General features: G+C 37.5%; 1 protein-coding gene across 9 annotated transcripts in view; it reads right to left on the reverse strand.

The window, feature by feature from the left end:
• The window catches only part of UGP2 (UDP-glucose pyrophosphorylase 2), a 51,018-nt gene that overhangs the window by 29,114 nt on the left and 5,395 nt on the right, over positions 1–16,509 (reverse strand). For all 9 annotated transcript variants that reach the window (XM_070572529.1, XM_070572531.1, XM_008535386.2 and 6 more), the window contains 2 exons: positions 4,623–4,750; positions 3,548–3,655 (listed from right to left, as the gene is read on the reverse strand). In XM_070572529.1, coding sequence (XP_070428630.1) covers positions 3,548–3,655; positions 4,623–4,750 — 236 coding nt within the window. The remainder of the gene's footprint in view (positions 1–3,547; positions 3,656–4,622; positions 4,751–16,509) is intronic.

Consider the following 16,509-nt stretch of genomic DNA (forward strand, 5'->3'; position numbering starts at 1 on the left):
AAATATGGACTCAGTGGGCTTTTTGAAAAACATCTATGTGCTCACTGACAGAGCTAAAATGAAGTATTCACCACAGTAGGCAAGAGTGAGTCAGTAAAACTTGACAACATACAATTTCAATGCCTATCTGTAAGTATGGCCTTCAATCTAATGCTTATGAAAAAATATTTTTACCTAAAAGTGATCATCTGAATTGAAAGATGCATTTGAGGTCACTTTTCCAGGGGCCAAAGAAGTAAAAAGAAACTACTGAAGATCTTCTGAAAATAAATACACTAAAATGGGGTCAGCAAATTTTTTTCATAAAGGGCCAGAAAGGAAATATTTCAGGTTTTTCAGGCTGTATGGTCTCCATTGCAACTATTCAACTCTGCCATTGTAGCATTACAGCATTGTAACAGCTATAGGCAATATGTAAATGAGTGTGGTTGTGTTCGGATAAAACTTTATTTACAAAACAAAGTTTGCCAACTCCTATACAAAAATATAAATCCTCTCTTAGGACAATGTTTATGTGCACACCTTTAATGCAAAGCCTACTTGAGAAATGTCACTCTAAATGGTTATTCTCCCAAAATAATTTCTTTCTGGTTAGGAGGATAAAATATTACCTGCATTAAAAAGGAAAAAACCATCTTCACTAAAGAAAGTTATGTTTTGAAAGGAAAACTGATCTCTATATAATCTCTATTAAGCATAGAGAGAGAAAATCCGACTTGGGAAGGAGACCTGGAGGAATGTAGGGGAAGCAAGGGGAAACAACATTAACCCATGATTTGTATTCTCAGAACTATTTGCAAAAGCTGTTAACAAAGTATAAGACATTTGTGCCTGCAGGAAGCTCATGACATAAAAGAGCAGAACATTTTTTGCCTCTGCATTCCAAAATCTTCAACATTAAGGGCATATGGTATTACAAGCACATTTTTTTAAAGATGCTAAAAATCTAGGCTTCAAAATAAAGACATATTTTTAATGAAGACTTACACTTTTATAAACAGAAAAAGACTTCACACAATCATATTACATCCAGAATTCTATTTTCTATTTCTATTCTTTTTTCAGTATTAATGCTGCATTCTGATCAGTAACTACGGCTCCCCACAGGGGCACAGCCTCCTGAAAGGACTTGTCAGGACCTTTTTGGGGATGGGCGTACCAAACCGGAAAAATCCCCAGGTGGTTCTGATCCCTCTACTCCCTCCCTTCCCCACCCTCCAAGTCCCACTCCAAGAAACTATACTATATATCATAATCTTCTCTCAAAACACACAAAGGCAGGTTTCTCCACTGGCAAAGCAGAATCTTGAATCTTAAAATACACTGAAAGTTTCAAGTCTGTGTGTCTTCCTTCAAGATAGTCTCTATTATCAAAAGGTTAAGTTTGTGTAGGAGAAAACAAAAATTTCTTAGGTGTGCAAGCAAGAAGTAAGAAGTAAGAAAACCACACCTTTATATCCAAGTCCATCATTAATCAGAAAAGTGAGGTTATTTCCATTAGGAATAAATTCCTAGGCAAAAAATTATAAGTATTTAAAGGGGGTAAATACGTAATGTCTAAATTTTTTATTGTAATTTTAGGCCTGCTCCCAAACATTTTTTTAAATCTGACTGAATTTATCACCAGCTCCTTTTTCAAACTATATACCTATCCAGAAGAATTCTCTTACTACTTTTTTTTTTTTTTTTTTTTTTTTTTTTTTAAAGATTTTATTTTTTCCTTTTTCTCCCCAAAGCCCCCCAGTACATAGTTGTATACTTCTCGTTGTGGGTTCTTCTAGTTGTGGTATGTGGGACGCTGCCTCAGCGTGGTTTGATGAGCAGTGCAATGTCCGCGCCCAGGATTCGAACCAACGAAACACTGGGCCGCCTGCAGCGGAGCGCGCGAACTTAACCACTCGGCCACGGGGCCAGCCCCTCTCTTACTACTTTTACAAGAAAAAATATTATTTAATTCTACCACTTAGAAGCAGAAAAATAAATCACAATACCTTCACTAGGGCCAAGGAAATCAAAGACTAAAAAAGTAGACCCTAAAAAAAAGTATACACACTGTAACTGGCAAGCATTACAGACAAGAGAATTTTAACTTCAACATCAGAAATGAGAGACTCCTCAAGGGGAATGCATAGGCGAGATTTTTTTTTTTCTTTTTTACAATGAGCATGTAATTTCTCCTTTTAAAAAGTTTAAGAACTTAAATATCTTTTTTCACATATAGGAACAAAAGTAATCCTAACTAGGAATTATATTTAAGATTTTCTCATTAGGAAAAAATAAGAGAGATTCCATTGGCGTAAGCCACCATAGATGGTATATAAATGAACGCGTATAGTTACATTCCAATAAAACTTTATAAACACAGGCACTGGAGCAGCCGTCAGGCAGTAGTTTGCTAAATCCCTTCTCTAAACAGCCCTATTTTAAAACCAATATTAGATTATCTAAGATTACAGACACATAAGAGAGAAACTATTTACATACAATTATCCCACTCTATCAAGTCTCTTCTACCTGCAGTGAAAAGTGCTACAAGAAGGGAGGTCAAAATTGCTAACAGGAAAGGGAAGAAAGGTCAGTATGTTAACAAAACCTACTCCTTAGACAACCACTTCATCTAGATCATCCATTCAAAAAACATTTGCTCAGGACACAGGGCCTCTGGCCTCAAAGACTAGTATAAGACAAAACATGAATACAAACAACTAGTACTTAGGCCAGCTGAGCACCACACCTGTAAAATGCTTTACGCTTTAACATATTTCCACATAGGTTTCTTAAAAAAGCTTCATAACATCCCCATGAAATACATAAAGCAGCATCTGGTATTATTCTAATTTTGCACAAAGCTCGTAAGCAGCAGAGCTGGGATTTGAACCTCTGATACTACTGCACCATACTGCTTCTGTGCAGCTTTCTGTTAGGGGCTGATGACAGAGGTGAAGACATTTGGACAGAGCCTCGAAGAATGAGCAGGATTTTGATAGGTGGAGACACCATAGTATTCCAAGGAGACAACATAAACAGCGGAAGTCAAAGAATCAAGAAAATACCACGTGTGTGAAGAGCGTGCTGGGCTGGTTCACATAAGATAGGTAGGAGAAATACAGCTATAAAGATGGGCTGAAAGCATAGGGAGAGCTTTAAGTAGCTGACCTAGCAACCTGTATAGGACTCTACAGGCAATGAGCAATCAGGTGGTTTGGGAAAGAGAAGGAAAAAAAATACATAAATGAGGCTCTTACTGTGTGTTTGGTACTTTGCAAAAGAAATGCCTCATATTCAGAGATGTTAAGTTATGAGGTACTTTTAAAGGAAGATTAAACTTTCATTAAATCCTCTGTAGAACTGGAAAGATGGGTCTAACAGAAGGAAAAGTGGTAGCAGGCTATCTCTGTAGTGTCAGCAGAGGGGACAGACAATGCAAAGCAATTCCTGTCTGTGTCTGAAGTGATGGTTGTTACAGGCCCCCTACACTATTCCACCCAAAAGTTAAACCAATGACCTAAATTATCTTCAGTTTTCTTACATTTTATCTAAAACTTACCGAATCTTCTGGAGGTCTCTGGATTTTCCCCCAATCCACTGAAGGTCCCTTTTCTTGCAAAAATCTATGAAATAGTTTCCGAAATCCATCAAGGTCTTTTTTAGTGTGCTATGAAAATAGAAGTCATTGTTACAACTAGCAGAATGCTTAATATTTAATAAAAACAGACACATATTATACATTTAAAATACCTTTCAATGAAATTCTTATGCTATTAGAACATGGAGTAGAGCAGAGCCTTTTTTATACCCCAATTTAAAACTAAAGAGGAAGAAAAGCTAATAGGAATCACACTTAGAATCCTGTGGTCCTATCATCCTCCGCAGGATTTCAGTAATGTCAACTAGTTAGGACTATATAATCATGTGGGCTCAAATTTGACTATTTGGTATATCTTTATGCTTTACTAGTGTATCTGAAACTTACAGGAATAAAAGCAAATAATCTTTCCCATCTCCCACCAGTATCATGTAATCTGAACACCATTTGGTCCCTGGGAATTCCAATTGGTTCTCCACATACATTCACCAATATCTTTCTCTACTCTTTTAAAGTGAAAATTAATCTTCACCAAAAGAAAAGGAATAAAACACAGCTAACCTCAAAACATGAAGTACAAATTGAAATTTGAAAATGAAAAGGATAATCTATAGATTTATAAACAAAAAGTAAACAACTGCCTATTCTGGGACCCCTCTATTCAGCTGACAAAGTAGCACGGTTCTATTAGAATTGGCTCTCTGAAAAGGCATGCAGGACATATGTTTGATAAGCTAATTTTTCACAGTTCTAACTGAACGTTGGTATCCATTTCTCCAGCTGAAGATACCAAAACACAGAATAAATAAAGTGTAATTTTGTTCTCATTCTTTTGGACTTTAGAAACTTCCTAGAATTAAAAAAAAAAAAAGACAACGGTTTTACAATGGCCAAATATTGAAAAGCCTTAATTGTTCAGCAATCCTAATTTTTTTTAATGCCACCATTACATCTCATGCTTATTTTAAGCTGGATGATCAGCAAGAGCAATTCAGTATGCAGATGGATGAAAGCAAAAGCATTGTAGAGTCCTTACCTCAAACTCATGTGATGGTGCTGTGGTAAGTATTTTTTCTAGTTCCTTCTTCACAGAAAATTCTAGCTCTTGTCGAATGACTTCTTGGAACTGAGAAGCACCATCTTGAGACATTGCTTTGCTAAGATCTTAAAACAAAAATATAAAACCATCGACTGAAAAATCAGACAGCCATTCAAACAGCAGGTAAACTACAACTGATTTATCTCTGGTGTTCCAGCAAAGGAAAAGGGCTCAATCCTATGGTCCCATATCCTCCAGCAGGATTTCAGTAGCGTCAACTAGTTAGGACTCTATAATCATATGGGTTCAAATTTGACTATTTGGTATGTCAATATGCTTTACTAGTGTATCTGAAAACTAATTAAACACTTTTGGGAGGATGAGTCAGGTAGAAGTAAAAAGATTAATCTTCATTTGAAGATTATCCAGTTCCTTCTCATGTTTCCCTTCTAACCATCAAAGCTGGAGAACAGTGAGCAAACTAGAATAATGTTAATAAGAGCATGTGCTGAAGGGGTATGGCAATTTCACAGAAGCAGAAGACTCTTCCCTCCTCCAGGCTAGATGAAAAATTTAAGAAATCCTTTCCATTTTAGAAGAAGAGCCACTCCAGTTTCATATTCCTTATTAAAGAAGAACTCCTTAAGAGAGGCAATTCCAAGGTGCCTCTACTCCCCTGGCATCAAATTTTTTCACTTTAAAAGGAGAAGGGCACAGGGCTGCCTCCCCACTTGTGGACCCCAATTTCAGCCAAGGCTTTTCAGTGCTCATCTGTGTCAGACAAGACTAACACAGCTTTTGGCATAGCTGGGCATCTCTATGACAGACGGATCTCAGTAAAGGTGACAGAAATGCCTGTTAGATGAAAACAAACAAAAATAGAAAAATACAAAAAAAGAAAACATCCCAGGTCCAAGTACCTGGGGATAAAAATGCCAACATAGATTGGTTTACACATTTAACCATCTAAGCCAGTAATCAGCCTGTCTACTTCTCATAAAATAAGGGACAATCAGGTTATTACTCACCTCCCCCTTTATCCTGAACACCTAACTCAATCTTATTTTATAAATGTATTTTTGAAGCTTATGTTCAAACATTTTGTTTGATAATTAATTAGCTCGACAAACGTGAGTTAATTTAGCAGAATCATATTTCAATAAAGCTAAAAACACTCCAATAAAGTGTTTATTACTGAAGTTTATTTAACTTCAATAAAGCTAAAAAGACCAAATTCCTTCATTTGTTATATGGGCAAAAGGAAACATTTATACAGACAGAATTAAAGCCAACATAATCAATATTTTTAAGATGCTTTTGAGAGCAGAAATTAGTACATTGTGTAACTCCTAAGGCAATTTATTTAATGTAGATAGCCTCTCCCTCTCCCAAATATCTAAAAATGTTAACAAGTGAGGTATTTAACATAGCTCCTCAAAAATCTTTTTATACACACTTTCAATCATATTAAAATCCAAGAGAAAAAGATAAAAACAAGGAAATGTGGTGAGAGCACACAACCTAATCCCAAAATAGCCATCTTCTAACTGTGCTCTTTTTACAGGCATAAACGACAACATAACTAAGTTTATGGACTCCAGTAATACTACCAAAGTGACTCAAACTGTGGTTCATAAATAACTTATTTGTGAGCTAAGAAACACACATGTGTGTTCCATAAACAACTTAAAAATATGTTTTGACTAATAAGTAGCAAATTTGATTATACTGTAAAAACCCATGACAATGGATGAGCATGTATGCATAACTATGACAGATAATTTTTAAAAACTCCTGGAGAACATTTTAAACTAGAGTTAATGTGACATCAACCACTCTTCTTCATTGTTGGCTGACTTTTTTGTAATTTAAAATTTGTCACAGGTTAGGTCCCCCACCCTGCCGCCCCACCATGTACACCTGGGATGTCTCTCCCCTAGTCTTTAAGCCAACTCCCATATTAATGTTTAGGAAATAATCTGGAAACAAATCTACTAAATATAAAATCTCTAAATTAAAGAACACATGAACTGTTTGATTCTGTGTCAAATCAATCAATCAATCAAAACAGACTAAGAAGTAACTACATAATGTTTTTTAAAATAAGTTTCTTTTGTTAGACTCAAAGACATCTAAAGACTTGCTGCTTTCTTGTTGAAGTTAGATCCTAAAGGTCAGCATTCGCAGTCACATTCCTAAAACACAGTAATGGAAACATTTAACTTACTTATATTCTGGGCACATGCCAAAATGAGATAAAACTAAAGGGAACTGCAAAGTTTAAAAATAACTATAGTAGCTGTTTGAGATTTGCCTACAAGAAAATAGTAAAAAAAAAAAAAAAAAAACCAAGAAAACCACCAAACTTTAGAGACTCCTTCTGCAGAACAATAGTCTATCAACGTACATGATCTAAGGCCAAAATGCACAGAACCCAAGTTACTATCCTTCCTACCCAGCCAAGCTAAGAAAGGCTGACTAAAAGACTCACTTTCAACACTACACATGATCTCTGCCAGCTGCAGCAGGTCCAACCTTCAGACAGAATCAAGAAAACCCAGACACAGATTCAAACTTGAGTTGTGACAAATATCCCTAACCTTTATTCCTCCTGTTTGTTTGACTTTTTTTTTTTTTTTTGGTGAGGAAGATTGGCCCTGAGCTAACATCTGTTGCCAATCTTCTTCTTTCTGCTTGAGGAAGATTGTCCCTGAGCTAACATCTGTGCCAATCTCCCTCTATTTTGTATATGGGATGCCACCACAGCATGGCTTGATGAGCAGTGTGGAGGTCTGTGCCCAGGATCCAACCCAGGAACCCCGGGATGCTGAAGTGGAATGCGCAAACTTAACCACTACACCACTGGGCTGGCCACCCCCTCTCGTTTGTTTGATATAGCACCTAATACAAACAAAGAACAATTTGCATGCCTTCTACCCCCTCTACAAATATGAACAGCTTACACAACAAAAGAACGTTACAACAAGCCTATCACCTCTTCCATCCCATTCCACTGCTGTTTCCTTCCCCTTCCCCTGGGCAAAGTGTTACTATGAAGTTCTGTTTTTCAGTGATTAAAGAATAAAGAAGGGTATTTTAAGGAATAAAGAATATTCAAGAATAAGGAAGTGTGCTTAATCAAGAAGAGTGTCTGTCTTAAGCACCTGGCACAGACCAGGAGGCACAGAGCTAGAGACCATAATCCTTTGCAGTGACTTCCTTATGCACCTTGAATTTAAGTAAAGTCTGGAATTTCTGCTAGGAGAAGAAGTACAGACCTTCTAAGCTTTCTTGGACTTAACACTCTCAGGTTACACTTCAGGCAATGACAGCTGTGTTTCTAATGGAAGGTCAATTAAAGAATCCCCTGAATAATGCAAGATTTCTAACCTCCTAAAATGTTTCGTCTGTCCTCAATTCCTAGCAACAGCGAATTGATCCTCTTGGACTTTAGACAGAGAGTGGATTAGAAATCAAACATTTCATTACCTCAGTCATAAATCAAAACATTTTTGGAGATGAAAGGCAGCATTTAATCTACCCTCAACATTTTACAGATGAGGACACTGAGGGTGAAACAGCTAAATGACTTATCTAAGGTCACAGAGCAGGCTAACGTTAGAGCTCAGAAGCAAAGCTAGTTTATTCTGAGCCTCATCCTACCTCAGGGAGGTGGAAATATCCTGCTCAATTTTTCCTCCTACTCTGGCTCTCTTTAATCCTTGGCACAAAATCCCTAAATAACACTCTCCTCCAAAAATATTTCTATCAGAATGTCTTCTTATACCCAATAGAACAGACAGGAAACTTTCCATCACATAAAACTGGGCTTACTGCAATTGCCTTGGTTGACAATTATAATTTAGAAAATTGGAGATAGAACAGGCAGTAACCGTTTTTTTAGAAGTTTTCCCCCACCTCAATTTCCTAATTCTTCCTTGTTCACAAGAACTAAAATTTCAACATCGTGGACTTTCCTATCCAACTGGAGCCAAAAAAAAAAAAAAAAAAAAGGAGGAAAGCAATAGAATTAAGAGGTAGGACGGGGCCGGCCCAGTGGCGCAGCAGTTAAGTTTGCACGTTCCACTTCAGTGGCCTGCAGTTCACTGGTTCAGATCCCAGGTGCAGACATGACACCACTTGGCAAGCCATGCTGTGATAGGCGTCCCACATAGAAAGTAGAGGAAGATGGGCACGGATGTTAGCTCAGGGCCAGTCTTCCTCAGCAAAAAGAGGAGGATTGGCAGCAGATGTTGGCTCAGGGCTAATCTTCCTCAAAAAAAAAAAAAAAAAGAGGTAGGAGACATTCAATCTAACAAGTGATTGTTTTCATTTCTTAATTCAGGTATTTCGTTTCATCCATTTCAGCCACTAGGAAGCATATATAATACCCTTCCTTGACCTCCTGATACTGGCACAAACAAAACAACATCACATTCTAAAATAGAAAGCTAGCTTCACAAAGTACAGGTCATAGAAAGGCTGCAGAAAGAACACAGAGAGCAACAAAGAGGCTGAGGAGCCCTCCCCAGGCCACCTCCCACCACTCAGATCTGATCAACCTCAACCCACACCGAGAAGTACCCAAAGCCAGAGAAGTGGAGAGCTCCCTTAAGCTGTTTTAAACTAAGAAATGACTTATGACCCAAATAAGTATAAAACTCCAAGAATGTAATAACAACTGGAAATAACCCTCAATAAAGTTGAGGACATATACTGACTAGTTTTGTGACCAATTAAAGCTAACCATCCTCTTCCGGGCTCTCACTGCAGTAATTTAAACTCAGTTATTTGTGAATATTCTTCCTAGAAAAGCTTTTCTTCTTTGGACCAAGCCTCAGTTTCCATAACTAGCTCTTCTTTCTTCTCTTACTCCCTGGGTTTCCTAAGTTTCTGTACCCAAACCACTTTTCTCATCAGTCATTCCCTTACCAGTCTCCTTACTGACAACTCCCAAATACATGTCTCTCATCCTGATCTTTTTTCCTGAGCTCCAGGCTCACATTCCCTACAGCTTTCCAAGACCTTTTGCAACTGGACACTCAGCTGGGTAGCTAAAACTCAACATGCCCAAATCATCTAAACTAACTTCATCTCCCTGGCCTCCAGCTCCCCATGGCATTAACATTCTCCTAGTCACCCCAAGGTGACCTTGGAAATACCACAATTACAGTTGGCTCTTTCCTCCTTTCCCCTCCCCGTATGTCTAATCCAATACCATACTTCTTAACTGAATCACAATTCCATTCATTGCTTTCCATTCCTGTTGCTGCCACCTTAATTTCTCTCTCATTTTCACCCTCCTGGTCACTTTCCTGATGACAACAGCTTTCTAACTAGTCTGCCCATCTGTCACTCTGATCTGGTGGTACTAAGCAGAATGGATTGGTCCCTAAACTGCAGCCCTAATCATATCACTTCTCTTCCACATTTGATGGGATTTTCCTTTGACGGGAAATAAATACAAACTCCTTGGCCAGGCAAGTCTTAAAAGCCAAGGTGAAGTACCTTTTTGAGTAGCCAAAGCTAATGAAAGTGCTAAAGCAGAATACCTAAAGGCTGCAATTTCCTACTCTATCCATGACATCTCAATAGTGCTTCTAAAACTTTAAAGTGCATACAAACCACCTGGAGGGCTTGTTAAAACACAGATTCCTGGGCAAGCTCCCAGAGATCCTAGTCAGAAACTCTGGGATTCTAGAGTGGAAGAATATGCGTTTGTAATAAGCAAATGCTGCCAGTGTTGCTTTCAGTAGCTCTGATACAGGTTATACTCCATTCACCTTAATATGTTTGTAGCAGCCATGCACATCACTCTTCTCCCCAGCCCAATGCAATTCTGTCACTTATCCTCAGCCCCAAGGCCATGTACTTCAGAGATGGCACCAGGCCCAGATTGGTCTTAAGCCTTCCCAGTGATTGGTTTAAGCATGAAATATAATATGATTTTGGCCAGTAAGCCAAGAGGGTATAGTTTGCCAAAGGACGTTGAAGAAAAGTTTTCCTCACTGAAAAAATAGACACATGAGAAGAAATAGTACCTTCTCCACCCCTAGATATAATGAGCATGTGTCAACCCCTCACCTCCAGTTTCTTCTGCCATTTGGTGACCTTGAAGGAAGCTGACCCAAGAATGAGACAGATACGCTTAAGCGAGCAGAGCAGAATGAAAGAAAGATGCATCTTTGTACTGAATTAACCAACCTGGAACATCCTACTTCAAGATTCATGTGATAAAAGTCCCTCATTTTTTAAGCCAATTGAGTTGGTATTTTTCTGTTCCATGAAATTAAAAGCATCCTAACTATTATAAGATTGTTCCAAAACATATATCTCAACTGTCATTCAACACTTTTAGAGAAAACAGAAATGAGGAGAAAAAATTAGAAATTAATGGCCCAGTGTGAATTCCAAAATCATGAGAATCATTCCAACCTACAGGAAACCTCCCTGATCCCTCAGTCCCCAAGGCTCAAACTGTAACTCCGAGTAGCTTTTGCTATTTTGGGAGTGGCATTCCTAATGTTCTAGGTAGCAGCTTCAGAACATCCAAAGAGAGGCCTTCCTTTCCACCTCAACTCTTCTACGTGGAGGTTTTAATCACCCCAGCCTCTGCACTATAACATCCCCCAAACTTTAATTCTTTGTTTAGATGTCTACCTGCAAGACTTAAGGGCACAAGCCATATTATGTTTTTTCCCAACACCTACCTCAGCACCTGGCACAATACAGGTACCCGATAATGTGTAAATAAATTACAGATCAAGACTTAAATTCTCATAATAGTGGCTTGACCAGCCACTAACATATCATTTGTCAGAGTTTAGTTTAAATGTAATCTTCTAGAAATCTTTCTAAACTAAGCAAGATTACCCATTACATGGTCACACAGTAGATCCCTGTACCTCTCCTTTATAACATCATACTTCTTAAAATTTATTCAATGTCTATCTTAGCCAACTGATTATAGTCTCCGTAAAAATATATCATGTCTATTTTGTTTGTTCACTGCTGTACTCCCAGTGCTGAACACAGAGCCTGAGACATAGTAACTAAGTAATGTTTATTAAATAAATGAGTAAGAACCTATTATGATCCAGCTATGTGCTGGGAAAAGATAAAGAAGGTAGAGTCCAGTCTAGTGGAGGTGGTATCTGATAAGGCCAAGCAAAGTGTTCAAGAGCTAAGGGCTAAGAAAAGTATGTACTGTCGTCTCTTGAGTACCTGAAATCTCCAAAACTCCTGAAGCAGAGACTGATTTATCAGTCAAGTACCAGGGAGGCAGTCAAAGAAATTCCAAACTGGTAGGCAATCTAGACAAAACGAACTCTAAATTTCTTTTCAATTTTTATTATCCTGTATAAAAGTCAGCATAATGTTTTGACTAACCTTAGAGATTAAACAAAATTGGGCGATTTATATATTTAGATTTAGCTTAATTCAGGAAAAATACAGTCCATGTCATTCACTCATAAGAAAAATAAGTTGATTTTATATTATCAATTTTATATGATCTTTAAGTATTAAAGTCAATGTTGATTATTTTAGATTGTAAACTATAGTATGACTGTTTACATTTACATAGATTTTTAAATGACTCAGCTTTACATACATATGAACTTACTAATAAATGCTTTTTCATAACACAAATGAAAAGGTACCAGGCTTTTGAGAACTGTTCCAGCACTGAATATGCAGAGCTACTTGCTAATCAAGACTCTTGATAATCATGCATTGTTTACTTAAAATGTTTTTAACTGTTAGAATATATACATAAACCTGAGTTCTTATTAATAATTAAGATTAACCTTGCTCTCATACAACAGAGTGGCTCTTAAGATCTCAAAAAAAAAACCCCAGAAAATATCAATTCTGGAAAACAGAACATTCAGAAGAAATATGTCAACTAGCTAAATAATATCACTTGGCAGTAAATTTAATGGATGATAAGAAGGCGAGCCAAGCAGCCTATCACACTCATTTGTTCAGAGGAGGGAAAATGGATACCAACATAAAATCGTCACCAAGGACCAAAAAATGATTTGGCAGGCCTGCCCTGTTACTTGATACTTGTGCATTTATATCAAATTTTTAAGCCCAGAAAGGCTTTAAGGTCAGTGAGTCCAGTTCCCTTATCTTGGAGATAAAAACAGGGCCCAGAGATGCTGACTTGCCTACAGACACAGTAGCAGGGCGGAGCCGGAATCCAAACCCCGTTGCTTGGTGCCCTGTTTCTCCTTCCTAGGGGAAGGTCTCTTCTTTCTTGGTTACAGTGCATTTACATGATCCACCACCTCCAGGCATGTGCCACCAAATCTGAATGAAAACCAGCAAAAACCCAACTACGACTATTATGTGAGGTTAAAACTACATATCAGATTAAGTATTCTCTTATGTTCTTCAACTTTTCCTTCTATATTATTTATTTTCTGGGCAATGAAAAATCAAAGAAAGCTTTTATGCACTGTATAAATATTTTATTACCAAGGCTAAGCATTTACCATTGGCATAAATGGACTCAAAACAGTGCACAGAACTATGTTATTCTGTTTTCCTGCACTCCGGAAGTTTTAAAATTCTAGGCACGGTTAAAACATAAATGAAACATCACATCAACCTTTGCTGGGGCAGCAACCAGAGGAAAATACAAACTCCATTCACCTTGTCCGAAGGTCTTTGTGGCCAAGGAGCAAGTGGAGCTATTGTTAAAGGGAATGTCCCCTAGAACAGTATTTTTTACAGTTTGGTGACTAACAATTAAGAAGTGGACTAAGCATAATATGACTATTTCATGTACATGAATATAATGAATAGCATTTTTTTTTAAAGATACAAGTGAAATCACAGAGAAACAGGCAACTCTTGATTTACATAGGAAAAACTAACAAATATCTAGAAATGCTTTGGAAAACAAAACATTTTGCTGTTTATGTAAGTTAACTGAGACAACATAGCCAACTTCTCCATGGTCTTCAAAAACAATCTTTAATTGTAAAAATGGTTTGGGGGCACAACCAATTCCATTTGGCAATGAATAAGAAAAATAAACAATGAGACTGTTGGCAGAGGCAGAATTTGAGCCCTAGACAATTACTTTACAACAAACCAAAGGAGATGCCTGCATCACCAATCAAGAGAACTGGAAAACAGCTTTCAAATGGAGTATTATGCCCTTTCTCACACATAAGCCCAACCAAAAGAACACATAAAATAAAGTTTAATTTTCTTTCAATAGTTTAGCAAGCCAACTTTCAGACTTTAATGTTACTGACAGAAAGATGCATGCCTAGTAGTAGCATTTTAGAGATCTAAGACATATGCTTTCAATTAATACTCATTGTGCCTGAGACAACCCATCAAATTACCCAAGACCAAGATGTCCACAATTCAAACACTCTTACCTCAAGTTCAAAATATGATATTTTAGAAAAGAAACAGTAAAGACTGATGTTAAAAGGACACCAGTCTTTAGAAAAAACTCCTGCTTTTAAAGAGATCTTCAGCAATCAAAAGGGTGGTAAGTCAATCGTCTTTCCTCATTCCCAAATCCTCAGAGGCTCTCCCCCACAATTTTATTCCAATATTGCTGGGATTTTCTCCACTGGCATGAATTCCGGATATCAAGAAGAATAGCACTGGGGAAAGTTAGTACAGCCAACTCTTAACTACTCATTTTTACAGATAATCCAGAGTTAGTTTGACTTTCAAATATTTGTTTATAATAACTTTTCAATAATGGATACATACGACTTTTTCAGAACTCCTAACAGCTGCAACTTTCACAAAAAGTACCAAATACAACTTGGTGGAAACTGGAAAATCACAGTATATTATTCTTTTACCTAGAACATTTTCATTATTAGGCCAATTAATTCTTCACACAAATTAAGTATCCCATTACTGCAATTAAAGTTAAAACAATTCATAAAGTTACTACAATTTTCTATGAAGAAAAAAATAACATACATACACAGAGAATGGTCTCTGTGAAGCACAATTACCAAAAAACACCTACTATTCAAAATTACCATCTTAATTTCCTATTAAAGTTATTTTTCAATTTATCTTCAGAATATTAAAACGGTACTTCCAAGAAGTGTACCAGTTAATATTTATTTTTCTGTTCCTTGTCAATTTCTTTTTCCTCAGTAGGCTTTCACAAATGAAAATCATCCGTCTTTCTAGAAGAAAGACCCAGTTACCAAGAACAAAATCAATTTAACTATAGAGATTACAAAGTCCATGTAGGAAAACAAAGTTTTCATCAGCTCAACTCTTTGAGTTTCATTTTCCATTTATAACTGTGACTCTGAATTTAACTAAATCCCTCTCTCTAGCAACACAGTGAATCCTGAGCCACATCTTTCAAAAATGAGAAGTGTACCTTAGTCATTACTTTTGCCCCCTCCAGTCCTGCCTCTCCTCCTGCCTTAAATCCATGCCACAATCCCCCTGTCATCTAAATAATCAGCAACAGGCTAAATTTGGTCTTGGGATTTGAGAAGAACCAGGCCTCAGAATGCTTCTCATCCCTGCATTTGTCTGAGACCCTCCAGTTATAATTAGCTCAGCTAATCCTCCCTGGCTAGCTGCCATCTATCAAACAGGAATCACCAAAAAAGTCATAAAAAGAGAATTCCAACAAATGGGAAAGTTGACAGGCCTTAAATATTTTTTAAGTGACAAGAGGTACTCAAATGGCTTCCCTGGCACTTTAATATAATTTGGATAGATAATGGCCTATTAAAATAGTTTAAAAATAAAAGTTCCTCTAATATTACAGTCTAAGCACATAACGTGACCTAAACTGACTAGATGACAATTGTCCCTGCACCATTTATAAGTTTCAAATCATGCAGGGAGACTACCTTATAGCTCTCAGAACTTTTAAAAAGCAAAATCCCAAAGGGCACCCATTGACAAAGCTGGCAAAAAGTCACAGCTGCTGATTACCCCTAGTACTCCCAACTGGGACAAGGAGGCCCTTCTCACTCAGTTGCTACTCAGATTTATTTAGAATAACTTCGGGGCCCTGCAACAACCCCTGAGGTGGAGAAAACTAGCAACGGAGAAGTAATTTCACAGGCAGGCAGAAGGTGACCTGGGAGCAGAATACGTCAGCTAGAGATCATGCCCTAGATCCAGTAAAGAAGAGTCTTCCTATGAGAAGGAATCTTAAGCGCCTGAGGAACATCGACTTGGGAGATGCCCAAAGAAAACTGAACCTTCTTTTGGCCAAGGAATATATACTGAGAACTCTCCTGCCTATCGATATTAACTATTTTTATTAATTGAACATTTCTATCTAATAACTTATGGTCAAACTGCTTGAGAATAGAGATGCCCAGGTTTCCTATAAAGCTCATTGCCTAGATTTGGGGGGAAGAGATTCCAGCAAAGTGTAGCAACCCCAAGTTCTAGGACATTAAAAAACACGTGTATATAACACAGGTATAATACCTAGATCTTCTCAATTTTAAGTGCCGGTCATAAGGATTCCAGGAGAAATCCCAGTACAGAGAAACCTCAAAAATTTTGTTGTTTACTGTACTGAAACAAAAACTGGCACCAACTACGGATTCACATCACTGTTTAAGCTCCTTCCCGCCCCCCACCCACCCCCACACTTTTTTTTTTAACCCATCAACTCCCAAATAGTGGAGGTCTGAACACCAAACTCAGAACAGGGAAATAAAGAACCATCATACCTGCCTTGTTTCTGTTTATTTCTGTTGATGACATGTGGTTATACTTACAGCGGTAATGCTACATAAAAGGCCGCCATCATTTTAAGAAAGAGAAATAAAATTTACCGGCCATCTAATATGTGACTAGTATTCACAAAACTCATTTCTTTTCAGCTTCTTAATAACTCTGTGGCATA

Source organism: Equus przewalskii, chromosome 14, assembly GCF_037783145.1.
Source record: "Equus przewalskii isolate Varuska chromosome 14, EquPr2, whole genome shotgun sequence".
Taxonomy (NCBI): Eukaryota; Metazoa; Chordata; class Mammalia; order Perissodactyla; family Equidae; genus Equus; species Equus przewalskii.